Here is a 17,866-nt window from a genome sequence, read left to right on the forward strand (position 1 = left end):
GCAATTATAAGAAAACTCTAAAATTTAAACAGCTTTAAAATTTTAAAAAGATCATTATAAAAAAATTATATATATATATATATCATAAAATTCGAAATTGTAATATTATTTATTTATTTTAATTTTAAGTTGCTAATTTTATAAGAAATAGGATTACTTTATATATAAGATAAAAAAATGATTGTGAAATTATACAATTAATTCCTGTTTCTAAAAAAATATAAATACTCACCTTTACATAAAGAAAAGATTATTGAAGTTAAAAAAAGAGACCCTCTCATATTTTTTACCAATCATATAATTAATTCAAAAAGACTGCTATTGTAATATATTAGATAGGAGTATGTAAATGTTAACGTATATGTTTTTGTAACTATAAAAATGTTAAATTGTCCCTCTCCCTACAAATGTAGGGATTAGGTTAATGGGCCGGCCTGTTGTGGCCCAATGGTTGACAAAAGAACAAAAACAAATGTTAAAGTGAAGAGACATATAATAGGTTATTTAATGTGTTCTAAAGACAATTTATTGGTAGTAATAAAAACTAAATAGTATATTTTAACAGTACAATATATTTAGCGAAAAAAGAAAAAAACAACTATTTTCTATAACTAAATGTTTATCTCTTTATTTTTTATACATTGTTTTTTCTTATGAAAAGAACTAAATATATATTCTTTGTTAAATTAATTTTTATTTTAATAACTTTGAACTTATTTACAACTATTTTCTTTAATTAAAAGTGTATCTATTTACTTTTTTTTAACCAAACAATAAATTAAAAGGAAATTCCTCGGTTAGTTATCCAAGCTGGAGGGAAGGAGTTTACAAAAGAAACTTGAGAGATAAGAGAACGCGAAGCACGGACAAGACAATTTGCCTTCATATTTGATGCACACGGGATCCAAGAGATGGTGAATAGTGGGAAGGACTCCAGCGAGTTAAACTCATCGAGCAAGTTGGAGAAGGACGACCAATCTTAAGGGGATTGCACCATAGTGAGTAACTCAGAACAATCAGCATCGAAATGTTGACAAGGGATCCCTGCAGCACGCATCCGCTCTATGGCCCACAACAACACTTCTAAATTCGAATGTAGTGGGGAGAGGCTCCGTCTTAGACACTTGGCCCCAAACAACAAGGTTCACTCCTCACCAACGCAACACCACCAACCCAATCCTGAATGCACATTAGTTGCTTTCCAAGAACCATCAATCTGAAAAATAGGTGGAGAAACCTGGACATCCGAAGACAAAATGGAGCTGACATGACTGCTGTAAAAGAGAGCGCCTCTTTGCAGGCTAACTTATCGCCCAAATCCTGAGCAATTATATTATTCGCCTCGATCTCTAAACATTAAAAAACTTTTTTATTTATGGCCTTTTAGATTGTCCATAAAATCTATGGTAAGTGAAAAAGTTGATATGGATCACCCTGTTGAGAGGCATCCCTCCAGAAAACAAAATTCAAATTCGAGTACACCAGACACATATGGAAACCCTTTGATGAGACCGGAGTGAGAGATAAATCCCAAACTTCACAAGAGCAAGAACTTTCAAAGAAAACGGATTAATAGTATCAACTGTAGAATAGCACATTTTACACCAAATACCACATTGGAAAATTTCGTGTATCTATATATTTTTATAATAGTTTTTACTTACTAAAAATATTTATTTTATATTTTTTTGGTTAAATTTCATTTTATGTTAAAGATTTTAAATCCGCACATCAGGCGGGTTTATAATTTCATAGAGAAAACTAGAATTTTTTTTTTTCACCTTTTAGAAAAACAATCTATCAAATATGTTAAAACAATTTGAATAATTAAAATCAATGGTCAGTAAAATTAATCAAACTCATCACAAGGATCCACCTGTGAGTCTGTGATCCAGATTGCTACATGTCATCAATTTCGCACCACCTTTACATACTTGAGGTGATGTGGCAACACTGCAGCCAATTTTTTTTTTTTTTAATTAGAAAGATCAAAAACTCTCGAAGCACACCCTTGTTGTTGTTTCGGATTCAGAGATCGTCGTCATCGTTTACCAATGGCCGGGAAACTCATGCACGCTCTTCAGTACGATTCTTACGGCGGTGGCGCCGCTGGTTTGAAGGTTTTTATTCTCCCTCTCTCTCTCTCTCTCTTTTCCAAATGTTCCATTATAACCTGCTGGGTAATTGCGATTCGATTCCCTCCGCCGATGTATACTAGTGTCGCATGTGCGTACGATTCGTTGATTTTGGAGAATCTTCGGTGATTTTGAATCGTCGATTCGATTGGATTGGATTGCAGAGCTTACTACTAGATTACATGATGTATTGTATTAAGAATCATGTCTTCGTATTTGACATCTTACTTTGAACTCTAATTTCATACAGAGCTGTGATTTGTTATATTATTATTAGTCATAGTTTTAATCATCAGGCTGTGATTTGGATTACATTTGGTAAAAAGTGTTTTAAGTGTTAATGATTAAGATTATGGTGTGAAGGTAGTTTGCCCTCTTCTCATATGTGGTAGATATGTTTTCTGATTTAAAGGTGACATTTTTCTGCTAGTAGTCTTTTTTTTTTTTTTTTTTTTTTTTTTTTTTTTTTTTTTNTTGTGAGGCATTCTCGTATTTGATGATTAATACGTGTGCTTGTCTGTCTGAGTTATGTTTTCAGCATGTCCAAGTTCCGGTTCCATCACCCAAGAGCAATGAGGTTTTCCTGAAATTAGAAGCTACTAGTCTAAACCCTGTTGATTGGAAAATTCAAAAAGGATTGATCAGGCCTTTTCTGCCCCGCAAGTTCCCCTGCATTCCTGGTATTCTAATTGCTTTCAAGGTTTTAGTTTCTGTATTAAAAAAAAAAATTGGTTATTTTGCGTAGAGGGCTTTGTTTGGGGTTTTGTACTTATTTTAAAGAAGACATATATATATATATATATATAGGCTTTCTAAATGTCGATGGAACAACCTTTGATATATTGTGTTTTTTAAACAGCTACTGATGTTGCTGGAGAGGTCGTTGAGGTTGGATCAGGAGTCAAGAATTTTAAGGCTGGTGACAAAGTTGTAGCGGTTCTCAACCATCTAGTAAGGGACAAGCTATTGCAGTTATTAATGTTGTAGCAATTACTCTTACTAGTTAAAAACAAGAAATAGTAACTGTTCTTTTTGGTTGTTTTCAGACTGGAGGTGGACTTGCTGAGTTTGCCGTTGCAAGCGAGAAACTGACAGTCAAAAGACCCCAAGAAGTGGGAGCAGCTGAAGCAGCCGCTTTGCCTGTGGCAGGTCTAACCGCACTCCAGGCTCTAACTCAGCCTGCGGGGCTGAAGCTGGATGGTACAGGCAAGCAGGCAAACATCTTGATCACAGCAGCATCTGGTGGGGTTGGCCACTATGCAGTCCAGCTAGCAAAACTTGGGAACGCTCATGTAACCGCCACATGTGGTGCTCGTAACATTGACTTTGTCAAATCTTTAGGAGCGGATGAGGTTCTCGACTACAAGACTCCTGAGGGAGCAGCTCTCAAGAGTCCGTCGGGTAAGAAATATGATGCTGTAGTCCATTGTGCAAACGGGATACCGTTTTCGACTTTCGAACCAAACTTGTCGGAAAACGGGAAGGTGATAGATATCACGCCTGGGCCTAGTGCTATGTGGACTTATGCGGTTAAGAAAATAACCATGTCAAAGAAGCAATTGGTGCCGCTCTTGTTGATCCCAAAAGCTGAGAATCTGGAGTATATGGTCAATCTAGTGAAAGAAGGGAAATTGAAGACAGTGATCGACTCGAAGCACCCTCTGAGCAAAGCGGAGGATGCTTGGGCCAAAAGTATCGATGGACATGCTACTGGGAAGATCATTGTCGAGCCGTAATAGTTTTTTTTTCCCCATCTTTTAACTGTCTGTGATAATAGAAGTTCAAAGTTTGTTTCCAGTTTACACACATTGCTTTATGTTGTTTTGTTTGATATAACAAGACACTTTGGATGAAATAGGTATTATTTGTTCTACCACATCGTTGAAATGGTTGAGTTTGGATCGAATTGTATCAAACCTTATGGACCTATTGGGCTGGGATAATGATCCAAACCGAACCAAGATTTTGATTGTTCCAGTTCGGTTTTGGTTATGGGTTATTTATTAACTGGATCAACAATCTGTGAAATTTTGTTTGGTTAACCGAGAACTTTGGTTAGTCTGGTTCGGTTCTCAATTAACCAATTTTTTAAATTTTGTTTGATTACAGGATTTACTGTTTGTACGGAAAGTTAGACCATTTTTCTTAATAACCGAACTAACCAAACTATTCCAATCAAACCAAAATTATTCCACAATAACCGAAAAACAGTATTTTTTAAACAAAATTCAAAAATTCGGTTAATATTGGGTTTTTTTGAATTTCAAAACCTAACCGAAAAACGGAAACAAAAATATATTTCAAAATTCGGTTAGTATTGGTTTTAAATTTCTTTGGTTTTTAATTTTGGCAAAATTTTTGATACTTAAAAAAGAGAATTTAATTCAATGTACCACATTTTCCATAAAAATTTTCCAATCTGCCACAATTGAAATGTCTTTTTCGATTTACCACAAATGTTACATATAATGACATTTTTACCCTTCCGCTAATATGATAAAGAGAATCTGTCTTTTATTATTTTATGTTGTTTCATAAAATGGGACAGCCTTTTTCTGATCTTTTTCGGTGGTAGAAGGTCAAAAAGCAATGTCTTGACATTTATTGTGGACAAAAACCTGAACCATTTTTTTTTTTTTTTTGGGATGTTAGGATAGAGGGACATGTTAGGTGACGGAAAAAGTTAATAGAGTTTCAATTGTCTGTTTTTTTTTGTCTGTTAATAGACTTTCATTTTGGGCCATTTTGTTTAGACTAATTATGCGTAGACAATGATTAATGACGGTGGACAATGTCCCTTTCAAAATTGTGTTGCTCCCGTAGACTTTTTTTTGTCTATCCGTTTGATGGACAAAGTTATTGTGAGAAGCAGTGTTTATTTGTGTCTACTATCTACGAAACTCTCCTTTGAGATTCTGCTCTGAAGGCATGGAGAACGTAACAGTAAGCATTTCACTCTTGAAAGCAGTGGTCCATGCTCTGTAGATGGGATATCTTGTTGAACTTCACAAACACCAGTTGGGACAGGGATATCATTAGGAAGACCACAATTGTTTCTGGAGTCGTCACTGTGTGGACAACAACAAAAACGTATAAAAAATGTCCACAGTAATTTGTCAATAAGACGCCAAACAGAGAAAACTTACATGATATTGTCCTCCGACTGCTGTTTTTGAATTGTGTTGGTGGCAGTGTTATCGGTGTTTAGAGATGAATCTGCTTGTTGAACTTCACAAACACCAGCTGGGACAGGGATATCATTGGGAAGACCAAAATTGCTTCTGGAGTCGTTACTGTGTGGACAACAACAAAACTTTTAAAACATGTCCACAACAATTGGTCAATAAGACGCTAAACCGAGAAATCTTACATAATATTGTCCTCTTTATCCACTTCCAGAGAGTTTGTTCCCATTACATTGACAGGACAACTGTTTTCACTGTGTGGACAAAACCAAAGTTTCAGAATTTATTCTTCCATAAATGTCAAAAAGAAACCACTTATTAAAAGTGGAAAAAACTTATAGAATATCCTCATCTTGACTTTCTGGAATGAGGACGAAGTTGGGAGTAGGTCCAAACGTTTGGTTCTCTCTCTCCATCCCAACCGCGACCGTGTTTGTTCCCAAATCCTGTCTGTTAAACCTATGGGAACCACGAAATTGGTAAAAACGATTAGGGTTGAAACGATTGGGGTAAAATTGGTAGAAACTGTTGTGTGTTGTACTTACAGTTGATTTGCGACCACGAAATCGAGCGAAGCCACTTTCTGGTTAGCCGAGATTGATTCGTTTCTTGCATCCATTGAAGAGTTTCAGATTTGCATGCGGAGATCTTCGGATAAAGAGGTCAGAACTGTTATAAAACTGACCGAGTCGAAGAGAGAGATCGAAAGAAAATTGAGAAGAAGAAAAGTTGAAATCGGAAAGAAAGCGGAGAGACCGGAGAGAGAGAATAAAGCTGGACCAAAAAAGTTTTTTCAATTGTTTTTCAATATCAAAAGAAAGGAGGGTATAATCGTCATTTAAGAAACTGTGATGTGGTACACTAAAAAAGGAATTCCCAATATGGTACATTGGAAAACATTGAGTATCCAATGTGGTATAATTGTTAAATAAAAAAAACCAGAAAACCGAACGAAAGAAACCGAAGTTCCACAGCTTACTGCCTTGTCGTTTTGCCATGAGCCAAACTTGTGAGGATAAAACAGACCTAACAACTTCTAAAGCCCAATTACTCCTTGATGACAAAAAGCCCATTAGACTATCTGCGACCACGTCAATTCTTATCTTGAAAGACTTAGCAAGTGGAACCTTCCCGTAATACACGAGTAGTTCAAGGACCTTTTCGTCATTTCAAGAAAATCCACAAAATATTAATATCGCTCTTGAAGGGGACCACCGTTGCCTTCCCCACCACAACCAAGCATTTTCCTCCGTTTCTCTTTTTCCCTTATTTTTTTAGTTTTCTAAAATAATATATCCAAAAACCAAAAAAAATCAATTAATTATCTTTTTTCGTTAATATTTTATTTCCTTAAAACTAATAATTTAATTTCAATTAATTAATCAATTTTCTTTTGTTTTCCTCCTTCATCTTCTTCTTCAATATTTTTTCTTCTTTTTCTTTCTTCTCCCATGGCTTCCTAAGCAATCTGTTTTTTTTTTTCCCTCTCTCTCTGTCTCTCTCTTCACCTATAGAATTATCTCTATTTTTTTTTTTTTTAGCTTCTCTTAATTTCATCTTCTCTAAAACATAAACGACATTGATGTTTCTTGTAATTTCTTCATCAGATCCTTTAATTCGTCTCCAATTCTGATTATCAACCCATCAATGGTGAGGAACAACTCTACTCGATCTTCTTAGATTTTTCTTCACTTTTTTTCTTTCTTGAATGCTTTAGGTTTTGATAAAATTAATTAAATTTAATCTATTAAAATATTTACAAAGAAGAACTAATTGTAAAGATTATGTTTTTTTTTTTTTTAATCTGTTGTGTTCATATAAGCTTTTTTGTTTCTTCCATTAATGGAGCATAGGTCAGAAAAAACCTTTTTTTTTTGGGTTTTTGTGTTTTAATAAATCCGATTTGATTGTTTTTGTTTGTTTATATTTCTCAATTTCTGTAAAAATCGATTTTATTTTTTAATAACTCTGCAAATTCTTCTGATTATTCCGTTCTCTGCGCTAATTCTTCTGATTTGTTCTTCTCGAGATTGACTCAAAAATTAATAAAGTTTGAGACTTTGTAACTGTAGAATCTAGCTATATGGCTTTTAGAGTTCCTTATTCAATATAACCGATCTAGATTAAATCATTCTTATTAAAATGAAAGATTTTTGTTGGCAGATAACTTTGTAGTTGGAGATTTGTTGTGGATGAAGCTTGTTGATTGCAGCTTGTAGAAGCTGCTCCTCCTTGAACAATGTTGATAACTTTTCAGATTACTATAACTAATCAGTGTTATGATGAGAAGTTGGTTCTTGTTTACAGTCTATGTTTCATGCTACAGCCAAGAAGTAAACCGTTTATGCAATCTTGTCACGCTTCTTGTGTTCAAAGAGTAGATACTACTTACTGGAGGTTCTCAGAGGTTAATTGACGATTTTGTTTTTTTAACATTGTCTCGTATCGCCTGAATAACGGAATAATGGAAAGGTTTGTTTCTTTCTCTTTATTGTTGCATATATATATATATATTGGACTTGCGCAGTTGGGAGAAAGTGATGAGCTTTGTGGTTTTGCTTCTGTGTAGGTATAAGATTTTAGAAGAGCTTGGTGATGGTACTTGTGGTAGTGTATATAAAGCCGTAAATTTGGAAACATATGAAGTTGTAAGTTGTTGAATGTAAATGTTTTTTTTTTTTTCACTCATGTAGCGATTGTGTCGGCTTATTCGACATATACCCTCATGTTTCCTCAGGTTGCTGTTAAGAAGATGAAGAGAAAATTTTATTACTGGGAAGAGTGTGTCAATCTGCGAGAAGTAAAGGTGATTATTGAATCCTCTGAGGCTATGCAGACAGTATATATGGTCTATGATCTCTATGTTTTGTGTTCAAGGATGATGATATATAGTTTTACTTTTACAGGCTCTTCGTAAGCTAAATCATCCTCATATCATAAAGTTGAAGGAGATCGTGAGGGAACATAATGAGCTGTTTTTCATCTTCGAGTGCATGGTAAAGGCGATCTCTTCGCTTTCTTTTCCTCTCTAGGATACTATACTCTCTTATACTAGAGAATATGTTCTCATTGATCTTGGATAAATGATTTGACTAGGACCACAATCTGTACCATATAATGAAAGAAAGGGAACGAAACTTTTCCGAAGGAGAAATAAGAAGTTTTATGTCTCAGATGCTGCAAGGGCTTGCCCACATGCATAAAAACGGGTATTTCCATCGTGATCTAAAACCCGGTATGTCTTTTGCTACTTTATATTATACTAAATGAAATGGTTTCCTCTCTTTGAGTACATCTTAAAAATTAAGTTTTGTTCTGTTTCGCAAGAGAATTTGCTGGTGACCAACAATATCCTGAAAATTGCTGACTTTGGGTTGGCTAGAGAAGTTGCATCTATGCCTCCTTACACTGAATATGTGTCCACACGTTGGTAAATGATTTCTCTTTGATATTGTCTTTGCATTTATGCATAAATGTATGTAGTCTAAGGTGATATAGATAGACTAATAATTTGTAAATTGGCTCTGATTGCAACAGGTATCGAGCTCCAGAAGTTTTGCTACAGTCTTCATCATACACTCCTGCAGTTGGTACATTTGCAAAAACTTTTTGTACTTAATCACATCTCAGTTGTATCATATCAAAAGCTGAACCATCGCTAATAGTTCAAAACTTTTCTTTCTTTCTTTTTGTCTTCCATTGTATATTAACATTTTTAAAAACTGCAGACATGTGNCTTCGCTTTCTTTTCCTCTCTAGGATACTATACTCTCTTATACTAGAGAATATGTTCTCATTGATCTTGGATAAATGATTTGACTAGGACCACAATCTGTACCATATAATGAAAGAAAGGGAACGAAACTTTTCCGAAGGAGAAATAAGAAGTTTTATGTCTCAGATGCTGCAAGGGCTTGCCCACATGCATAAAAACGGGTATTTCCATCGTGATCTAAAACCCGGTATGTCTTTTGCTACTTTATATTATACTAAATGAAATGGTTTCCTCTCTTTGAGTACATCTTAAAAATTAAGTTTTGTTCTGTTTCGCAAGAGAATTTGCTGGTGACCAACAATATCCTGAAAATTGCTGACTTTGGGTTGGCTAGAGAAGTTGCATCTATGCCTCCTTACACTGAATATGTGTCCACACGTTGGTAAATGATTTCTCTTTGATATTGTCTTTGCATTTATGCATAAATGTATGTAGTCTAAGGTGATATAGATAGACTAATAATTTGTAAATTGGCTCTGATTGCAACAGGTATCGAGCTCCAGAAGTTTTGCTACAGTCTTCATCATACACTCCTGCAGTTGGTACATTTGCAAAAACTTTTTGTACTTAATCACATCTCAGTTGTATCATATCAAAAGCTGAACCATCGCTAATAGTTCAAAACTTTTCTTTCTTTCTTTTTGTCTTCCATTGTATATTAACATTTTTAAAAACTGCAGACATGTGGGCAGTGGGGGCAATATTAGCTGAGCTTTACGCTTTATCCCCGTTATTTCCTGGTGAAAGGTGAATTTTTTTCCCTTTGACCAAACTTAATCTCTGCGTAGTTTTCTTTCGTCCATAATTTGTTTATTGCTGCCTAATGTTCTAACCTGAAGTGATATTCTATCAGAACAATGAATTAAAATTGTCCATTTTTGCTTGTATTGTCAAATCTGTGTATACACACTTGAAGATAGAATATTCAGTGAAAACTGATATAAATGATTTGCTTATGAGCAGTGAGATAGATCAATTATACAAGATCTGCTGTGTTCTTGGCAAGCCGGACTGGACCACGTTCCCTGAAGCGAAAAGCATATCTCGAATTATGAGTTTTAGTCACACAGAAGTAAGAGTTCTTAAAGAAAAGATAAGTTGCTTAATATAATTATTTGTACGTAAATATTCACTTTGGTCTTTGAATATCTTGTGACAGTTTCCGCAGACACGAATTGGTGATCTACTCCCGAATGCTGCTCCCGAAGCTATTGATTTGATCAATGTGAGTTCTTGTGTTCACTCTTTCTTACCACTCTTCAGAAAGTTATTATTTTTCGTTAATCTTGATTTTGTATATCAACAGCGACTTTGTTCATGGGATCCATTGAAAAGACCAACTGCTGATCAGGCACTAAATCATCCGTTTTTCAGTGTAAGTTGAATATTCCCTTTGCTTCTTTTGATTCTATCTCACACACTGTCCTCCTCTCAGTACAGTTGAAAATGTAATGATCTATTATTCTGAACAGATGGCTACACAGGCTTCTTATCCTCTTCATGACCTTGAGCTGAGGCTTAATAACATGGGTGAGGCTTTTTTTCTTCGTTTCTGCTTCATGTATGTGCTGCTTTCATGACCGTTAAAGAGTAATTTCAATTAAATTTTGTCGTATTCTTGCAGCGGCCATGCCTAATCTTGAGCTAAATCTCTGGGACTTTAACACTGAACCTGAAGAGTGTTTTCTTGGCTTGACACTGGCTGTAAAACCAAGTGCTCCCAAAGTGGGTAAGTATCATTCCTTCGTGTACACAGTGGGTTATAATATTTGACACAAATCGACATTGAGCAAGGGTTCAAATCTTTACTTTTGCAGAAATGGTCCGCAGTGTATCTCAGGACATGAGCGAAGTAAAGCTTAGACGCCAATGAACATCTATTAATTAGCATTGTTAAACCTCTTGTTGAATCTAACTGAATAAGTGGTTTACATATGCAGAATTTTCTCTTTTGCCCTGGTGTCAATAATGATCGGGAACCATCAGGTAATGAAACTTGAGCATATGATCAGATTTGTTGGTTATTCTTCTCTGAGAAAGGTTGTTGTTGAATCTCTCTCTGTTTTGAACACTTGCAGTTTTCTGGTCTCTGCTCTCTCCTGATAATAATGGCCTCCACGCGCCCATTGAATCATCTCCTTTATCCCTGTCGTTCAGGTCAGATTACTGAAGTTGTCACTACGGTTCCATTGTATGTGAAAAAACAAAAGGGCTAATCAGGTTTTTTTTATTGTTGTTGTGAGCAGTCCAATGCAGCAACACACAACAGTGGGGGTACCTCCACAGTCGACGACAGGGTTCACAATGACATCATCAATGCAACCGAATATGTTGGACCGCCCGTGGATGGCTGTGTCTGCGCCGTTTCAACAAAGTCATTACCTCTGAATCTAATTAATTCCCCCCCCACCCCCATACTCTGTTTAGTAAAAAAAAAAAAAAAAAGAGAGTAAATAACAGAGGTTTGTCAGAAGATAGCAAAACACAAAACAAAACATAACAGAGGAAGATTGTTAAATTTTTTTTGTCACCAATTTTATTCTTCTTAAATCCCCTTTTTAATTTGTAAAAATTGGGTTTTGGGTGATACAAATTTCCCCTCTGAGCTTTTGTGTTAAAAATCATAATATTAAACAAATTAAAAAAAGTTCACAATTTTTTCCTTGGACTCATCATAAAAACCAAACTAATCCAATCATTTGAATCAACCAAACGAATCAATCATTTAAATCTTGATGTGGTACTTCACCATAAAAATATTAATATGTAATCTTTGAGTTCGTTTATAATTAATGTTGGATTTTTCGTCTTTTCGATATTTTTAGTTATATTTATCTTGGCTTATCTAGACGAAAATTTCAAGAAATTTAGATTCGTTAATATCTCTTTTTTATTTTGATTTTGATGTGAATATTAATATTCCCTAAATAGTAAAGCGAACAAGTCCAACAATACGGATAGATATTGAAAAATGAATTTCTATCAAAACAAGATTCTGAAGTTGTAAGTCTGAGAAAACTCTGCAACGAAGTACAAAATAAGAACCCTTGTAGGCAAGCCATGGGTGGTGATACTATCAAAGATGGTAAATTTCACGGATCTTTTCATTGTTTCTAAAATTGGTTTGCATGTTTGATTTAACTGAAAAGATAAAAGGGATTTTTGTTTTAAAAGATGTTGTAGAGGAAGGATCTTCAAGATCATCATCATCATCTCCTTGTTCTTGTTGTTTCAGGTATTAGTAATACTCTTTTATCACTGTTTTTTTATTGAGGATGATCATATATAATCAAGAAAGTGATGATTATGTGCTTTCTTTTTATGTGGCAGTGATGATTTAGGGTTTAAGGATTTCTCGAATCATGTTGCTGATTTGAGAAGGAGAGATAAGGCTTACCAGGAGATTCTACAAAGTCATGATCTGTTGCTCAAAAGCAGCAAACGGAGACTTAGACAAGCCAGAAACGATATTTTGAGGTTTTTTTTTTCTTTTCTTTTTCTTCTAATTAAAAGATTCTGTGTTAGTTCTACTTGGTGATGTTTTTTTTGGCTGTTATGGTTGATATAGCTATACTCCTGGATCATGGTCTGATGGGAAAGTGAGCGATTACGATGTTCAAAAGACGACATCGATCATCCTTGTTGGTCCGAAAGGGGCCGGGAAGAGTAGCCTTGTTAATCGGATCACAAGAGTGATTGAAGATGATGAGTTTTCTCCAGATAGAGCTCAAGAATCATGTAAAGTATATATGTTTGATTTAGTTTCTATTTTAGAGGTGAGATTGATTAAATCATGTTTTTTTTTTTTTCTGTGCTCTCGAATCGCAGTTGGTAAGCAGTCTAAAGGAGGCACATATTTTCTTGAGGAATATGAGATGCCAAGAGGAGGTTCTGCTTCTTTTTGCTTATATGACACGCGTGGCTTGAGCCATATCTCATCATCATCTGATAACACTAGTATGATTGAGCAGTGGATGACAAGAGGCGTGCATCACGGCGAACCTGTCATCTGGTTTTGATTCTTATTCTACTATTTTGACTATTCTTAAACCTTGTAGGCTTTAATTACTTCTTTTTTTGTTAACTTGGTGAGCTTTTTCATATGTTCAGGGCATCGGATAGCTCGGATTTAAAGGATAGACTGATCCGAGATAGTGGTACCGGTTCTGAGATAAGGAAAGTGAACTCTGTTATCTTTGTTGTTGATGCGGTCGAAATCTTGAAATCGATGGAGAGTGAAACGAGCTATGCTCATATGGTATCCACTGCCTTTAACTGTCCGTTACTATCGTTTAAAGGTTGGTTAGTCAGTTTTTATATTAACTGTAAGCTTCAAAACAGTCTTTTTTACTTTGTTTTGATCTCAACAAAGAACTTGAATATGGTTTCTAGATGACAAGCCAGCAGTAGTTATGACTCATGGAGATTTGCTTTCTCGGGAGGAACGTGCCCGAGCCCGAGTATTCCTTGGAGAGCTTCTTGGTATCCCACCTGACAAACAGATATTCGACATTCCAGGTAACAACAAGCACATTTTTTTTTTCAGATGGTTATGCATCTTTCTTGGTTATGAAAATGAATTGCGTATGTGTTTTGTTTTATAGCAAGCCGGGACCCAGCTACGGCGCTAACAATCTGCAACTTGCTATGCTATAGTCTTGACCATGCTGATAAGAATCTTGTATTTCTGCCTAAAAGGAACTTCACACTACCCAAGGTTTGTGCTTAGTACCTCTTTGATTTTAAAACATGATCGATGTGACAGCCGGTTAGATCTTTTTGTTTCCGGTTTGTTTTGGATCGGTTTAATTGATCCACATTGAATACATTTTAGGACCATATATCGCATACCGGTTTAGATTTTGGGGAATCCATTATTATTATTAGTGCTTAATTTGTGGTTAATGAAATAATTTCAGGTGGGAGGAGGATTAGACATAATATCAGTTGCTCTGATTGTTGTATTCATGACCTTGGCTTCAATATGGGTTGTTAAACATATTTCCGTAGTCAGCCAAAATGTAGCGAATGAGGCTCAGCACAAACTGCGTACGTTCCCAAGTCCCCGGTTAAACAACCTCACGCATAAGGTCTCGCCGAAGCGTTGCATTGGGCCTCAGAAGTTCATTGGAGGGCCAAAACTTGCGCGTGTTCCAAATCCTGAGTCTGAGTCTGTGACTGAAAGTGAGCCTAGCATTGATTTGCACATAGCTCGACGCTTGTGGTTAGAAGAGGGGAAAGTGGCCGACGCGAAACCAAGCTTAGATTGGCGAACCACTCGACGCTTGTGGTTTGACGAGGGGAAAGTGGCCGAGGCGAAACCAAGCTTAGATTGGCGAACCACTCGACGCTTGTGGTATGTTGAGTGAAAAGTATGCAAGCGTCAAACATCTTATATGTTAAAAATAAAGTTGACGGTGTGATAAACTAATATAAAACAGGATGTTTAGAAAACTTGACCTGTTATCACCGGTTCGATCGGATTCTCTTATTTTGTTTTAGTAAACTGTAGTATATGGTAATAAATGGAGTTTTGGAAAAGCAAATCTCAGCAAAATAATTAATTAAAAAGATGCATTGAGAAAAGTTTAAGAATTTGGACATATAATAATAACTAATAAGGGTAATTCTCATTAATACCATTAAAACTAAGGGAGGTGTATTCAACTTGACATTTTAAGTGATTTGTCTGAAATTTACAAATTCTATGTTATTCAATCATAGATTTTAAAAAGTCTATTAAAATCCACTGTTATTGAACTGATGATTTATAAATCTACTTTAAAATCCATTAAAATCTCTTGTTATTGAACTGATGATTTAAAAATCTACTTTAAAATCTACTGTTATTCAAAACAGTTTTGTGGATTAGGATTTTAATAATTTTTAGGATTCTGAAGGATTCTGAAGGATTTGTTTAGTTAAAAATACATAAATCCAAATCTCATGGTTTTAGGTGAGATTTGGAAGAATTTTACAGAAAATCATATGAACTTCTCTAAAATCTATCAAAATTCTAAATTTCCTAAATCCCATCAAATTCTCCAAAATCATGGTTTGAATACACCCCCTAAGTAGTAAGCCATGCTGTAGCACGGTGAAAAATATTTACATATAAATTTTAAATTTGTAAAATAACTAAATTTTATATTAACTCGGGTGCTATAGTATATGTGCATTATTTTTTTGTAAAATAACTAAATTTTATATTAACCCGGGTGCTATAGTATATGTGCATTATTTTTATGTAAATTAAAAAAAAAAATTAAACCTAGACGTGTTTACTTTGGAACGGGAAACACGTCAAAGTCCCATCCCATCCCCTCACGTTTTAACCCATCTCCTCTCTTCCTATCTCATCCCGTCTCATCTTGTATCATCTCATCGAGTATGGTCTCGTCCCGTCTTGTCCCATATTCCTCAGAATTTTTTTTTATCTTATGTTCGTTTCCTTGTAAATAATTACTTGTTAGATAATCTTTACTGAAAGAGATTGAGTAAAAAATTTACCTGTTTCAGTTTACATATACTGGAATTTTCTCAAAATTTAACTATTGTTTTTAAAGTATATGTACTTAATTAGTATATTAAATTACTTCAGAAAAACACTGGTAAAACATATATTCTGTGAAATAATAGTATAATAGTAGTACTTTTTTATAAAAATTAGTTGGCAAATCTTTTACGGTGTTTTGTCAATATTTTGGTGTATATGTAGAATACCAACCCGTACCGAAAATAAACATGATCATCATCTTCATCAGCTAGAAAATATATAATTTTTTGCAATCCATCCATAATAATCAATGATAAGCCCTTGTTTGTTGAAAATGTTAAAGTAATATTGTTACGGGGTGTTAAATCTCGTCCAGTTCAATCTCATCATATCCCGTCCTGATCCATCCCATTTGATTTTTTATGTCCCATAAACATTTTATTTTAAATAATTATCAATATAATAATGTTATTAATAAATTTTGGCTAAGAAATTTAGATGAAATACATGTATTCACCATTTGTACGTTTAATATAATTTCTATAGTAAGTAGAAATTATAATTCTCAAAAACTCTCAAAATATTTTTAAAAATATCCAAAATTCTAAAAATACCCGTCTCAAGGTAGTAATCCGTTCCAAAGCACGAGACAATATATTTCATACAAACTTTAAATTCGTAAAATGACTAAAACTTATATTAACCCAAGTGCTAAGCATAGGTGCGTTATTTTTTTATGTAAATTTTAAAACATTTAAACCAACACGTATTTACTTTGGAAAGGAAAATACGTCAAGTCCTGTCACAACCCCTCATGTCCTAACCCATCCCCTTTTGTCCCTCTCATCCCGTATACATCAGAATTTTTTATCTTATGTTCGTTCTCTTTTAAATAATTACTCGTTAAACTATATTTACTAAAAAAGATTAGGTAAGAAATTTAGTCGGGATACCAGATTTCTCCGTTGAATACTTTTTTAATTAGTTTAAATTATCCAAAAATTATATAATTATTTTTCAAAAATACCAAAATTTTCAAAGTGTCCGTTCCAAAGTCGTTAATTACATGTCGCATAATCAATTCTTATCCATATTAGTGAAAGCTTGACACTTGAATTTATCTACCTATATTTTTTGATTTCGTACTTTTATCTAAAATTTATGTCCCTCTTTTAAAAAAATATATTTAATATATTGTTTTTCATTATTCGAATTTACCCGTTTCAGTTTACATATACAATTTCTCGTCTTAATACCATAAATAAACTTAAATTTTCTCAAAATTTAATTATTTTTTTAAAGTATATATACTTTATTAGTAAATTAAATTACTTCAAAAATACACTGGTAAAACATATACTCAATAAAATAATAAACCTTTTAGGTCGTAAATTTTTAATTGTATAATAGTAGTATTTTCTATAAAAATTAGTTGGCCACTCTTTTACGGTGTTTTGTCAATAGTTTAGTGTATAAGTAGAATACTGCAACCCGTACCAAAAATAAACATGATTATCATTGTAACATCCGCGAACCGGATTATGCGGTTTTGGTAGGAGTGTCGATCGACACACTTGTGGCATCGATCGACACCACTATTTCTGGGGTCGTCGGGTTTGTTTTAATTCGCGATTTTGGTTTGGTTGGTTTGGTTTAGTTATCTAAACCGAGTATATAAGTGGAGAAGCGAAAAATTAAGGGTTTTAGGGTGTCTGGTCGCCGTTTGCAGAGATAGAGAGAGAGGAGAGAGTCTATTGTGGTGTGAAGGAGATTAAAGGAGAAAGAGCAGAATCGTTAGGGTTTGGGAGGAAATAATTTCGGCATATCAAATCGTTCTCAAAGGTAATGAAATTTGGTAGGTTTATTCCCAAGTTTTTCATCGTCATTCTCCTTTTTACAGAAGTAGTTTTGGATTTAAACTCGATGAGTTATTGGCAGTTTCGTGAGTCACGTTTTCTCAGACGCGAGTTGGAACCATTGGGGATTGTAATTGAGATCGTGGTCTCGTCTGATTCCTGATCGTGCTGAAATTTTGTGGGAAGCTTTGTGACGTCTAGGGATAGCTTTTCAGCAGAGCGATTTGGTAGTTAACGGTTGGTTTTAATTTTAGGGTTTCGTCTTTGAGACTGTTCTTTTCTAATGTTTCTGTCCAGTTTTGCTATAAGTCGTTTTTGGTTATGTGGCTTGTTGTAGGGCGTTTCTGGGCTGTTTCAGACATTAGGAGGGTCTCAACTGGTTGTATTGGTTGTTATAATCAGTTGATAAGGTGAGTGCA

The 17,866-nt window shown here is 34.6% G+C and overlaps 3 protein-coding genes across 5 annotated transcripts; all 3 read left to right on the plus strand.

The window, feature by feature from the left end:
- LOC104732421 (putative quinone-oxidoreductase homolog, chloroplastic) lies at positions 1,938–4,011 on the plus strand. The gene is made up of 4 exons (XM_010451961.2): positions 1,938–2,120; positions 2,674–2,815; positions 2,995–3,086; positions 3,182–4,011. The coding sequence occupies exons 1-4, from the start codon at positions 2,055–2,057 to the stop codon at positions 3,869–3,871; spliced, it is 990 nt and encodes a 329-aa protein (XP_010450263.1). The 5' UTR covers positions 1,938–2,054; the 3' UTR covers positions 3,872–4,011.
- Positions 6,788–11,545, plus strand: LOC104732422 (serine/threonine-protein kinase MHK). Its single transcript, XM_010451963.2, has 18 exons — positions 6,788–6,970; positions 7,484–7,792; positions 7,890–7,968; positions 8,058–8,126; positions 8,227–8,316; positions 8,417–8,555; positions 8,648–8,750; positions 8,858–8,910; positions 9,776–9,842; positions 10,059–10,167; positions 10,255–10,320; positions 10,402–10,470; positions 10,568–10,625; positions 10,720–10,824; positions 10,913–10,947; positions 11,036–11,081; positions 11,174–11,252; positions 11,342–11,545. Exons 2-18 carry the CDS (start codon positions 7,785–7,787, stop codon positions 11,481–11,483), a joined length of 1,317 nt encoding a protein of 438 aa, XP_010450265.2. The 5' UTR covers positions 6,788–6,970; positions 7,484–7,784; the 3' UTR covers positions 11,484–11,545.
- Positions 11,998–14,601, plus strand: LOC104732423. Of its 3 annotated transcripts, XM_010451965.2 has the most exons (10): positions 11,999–12,180; positions 12,270–12,330; positions 12,426–12,572; positions 12,664–12,833; positions 12,924–13,107; positions 13,206–13,393; positions 13,488–13,613; positions 13,700–13,812; positions 14,015–14,329; positions 14,396–14,601. In XM_010451965.2, the coding sequence occupies exons 1-10, from the start codon at positions 12,156–12,158 to the stop codon at positions 14,462–14,464; spliced, it is 1,398 nt and encodes a 465-aa protein (XP_010450267.1). In that variant the 5' UTR covers positions 11,999–12,155; the 3' UTR covers positions 14,465–14,601. The 3 variants fall into 3 exon arrangements, with proteins under 3 accessions (XP_010450266.1, XP_019089692.1, XP_010450267.1); XM_010451964.2 differs by having other exon boundaries at positions 11,998–12,180; positions 14,015–14,601; XM_019234147.1 differs by having other exon boundaries at positions 11,998–12,180; positions 12,279–12,330; positions 14,015–14,601.

Source organism: Camelina sativa, chromosome 12, assembly GCF_000633955.1.
Source record: "Camelina sativa cultivar DH55 chromosome 12, Cs, whole genome shotgun sequence".
In the NCBI taxonomy this organism is placed as follows: domain Eukaryota; kingdom Viridiplantae; phylum Streptophyta; class Magnoliopsida; order Brassicales; family Brassicaceae; genus Camelina; species Camelina sativa.

Excerpts from the sequence above, each read along its gene's own strand:
- LOC104732421 (XM_010451961.2), top strand. The coding sequence starts at position 2,055 with ATGGCCGGGAAACTCATGCACGCTCTTCAGTACGATTCTTACGGCGGT. Across the intron at positions 2,121-2,673 it reads GTGGCGCCGCTGGTTTGAAG|CATGTCCAAGTTCCGGTTCC; the intron begins GTTTTTATTCTC and ends TTATGTTTTCAG. Across the intron at positions 2,816-2,994 it reads CAAGTTCCCCTGCATTCCTG|CTACTGATGTTGCTGGAGAG; the intron begins GTATTCTAATTG and ends TTTTTTAAACAG.
- LOC104732422 (XM_010451963.2), top strand. Across the intron at positions 8,556-8,647 it reads CCATCGTGATCTAAAACCCG|AGAATTTGCTGGTGACCAAC; the intron begins GTATGTCTTTTG and ends CTGTTTCGCAAG. Across the intron at positions 10,626-10,719 it reads GCTGAGGCTTAATAACATGG|CGGCCATGCCTAATCTTGAG; the intron begins GTGAGGCTTTTT and ends GTATTCTTGCAG.
- LOC104732423 (XM_010451964.2), top strand. The coding sequence starts at position 12,156 with ATGGGTGGTGATACTATCAAAGATG. Across the intron at positions 12,573-12,663 it reads GCCAGAAACGATATTTTGAG|CTATACTCCTGGATCATGGT; the intron begins GTTTTTTTTTTC and ends TGGTTGATATAG. Across the intron at positions 13,813-14,014 it reads GGAACTTCACACTACCCAAG|GTGGGAGGAGGATTAGACAT; the intron begins GTTTGTGCTTAG and ends AAATAATTTCAG.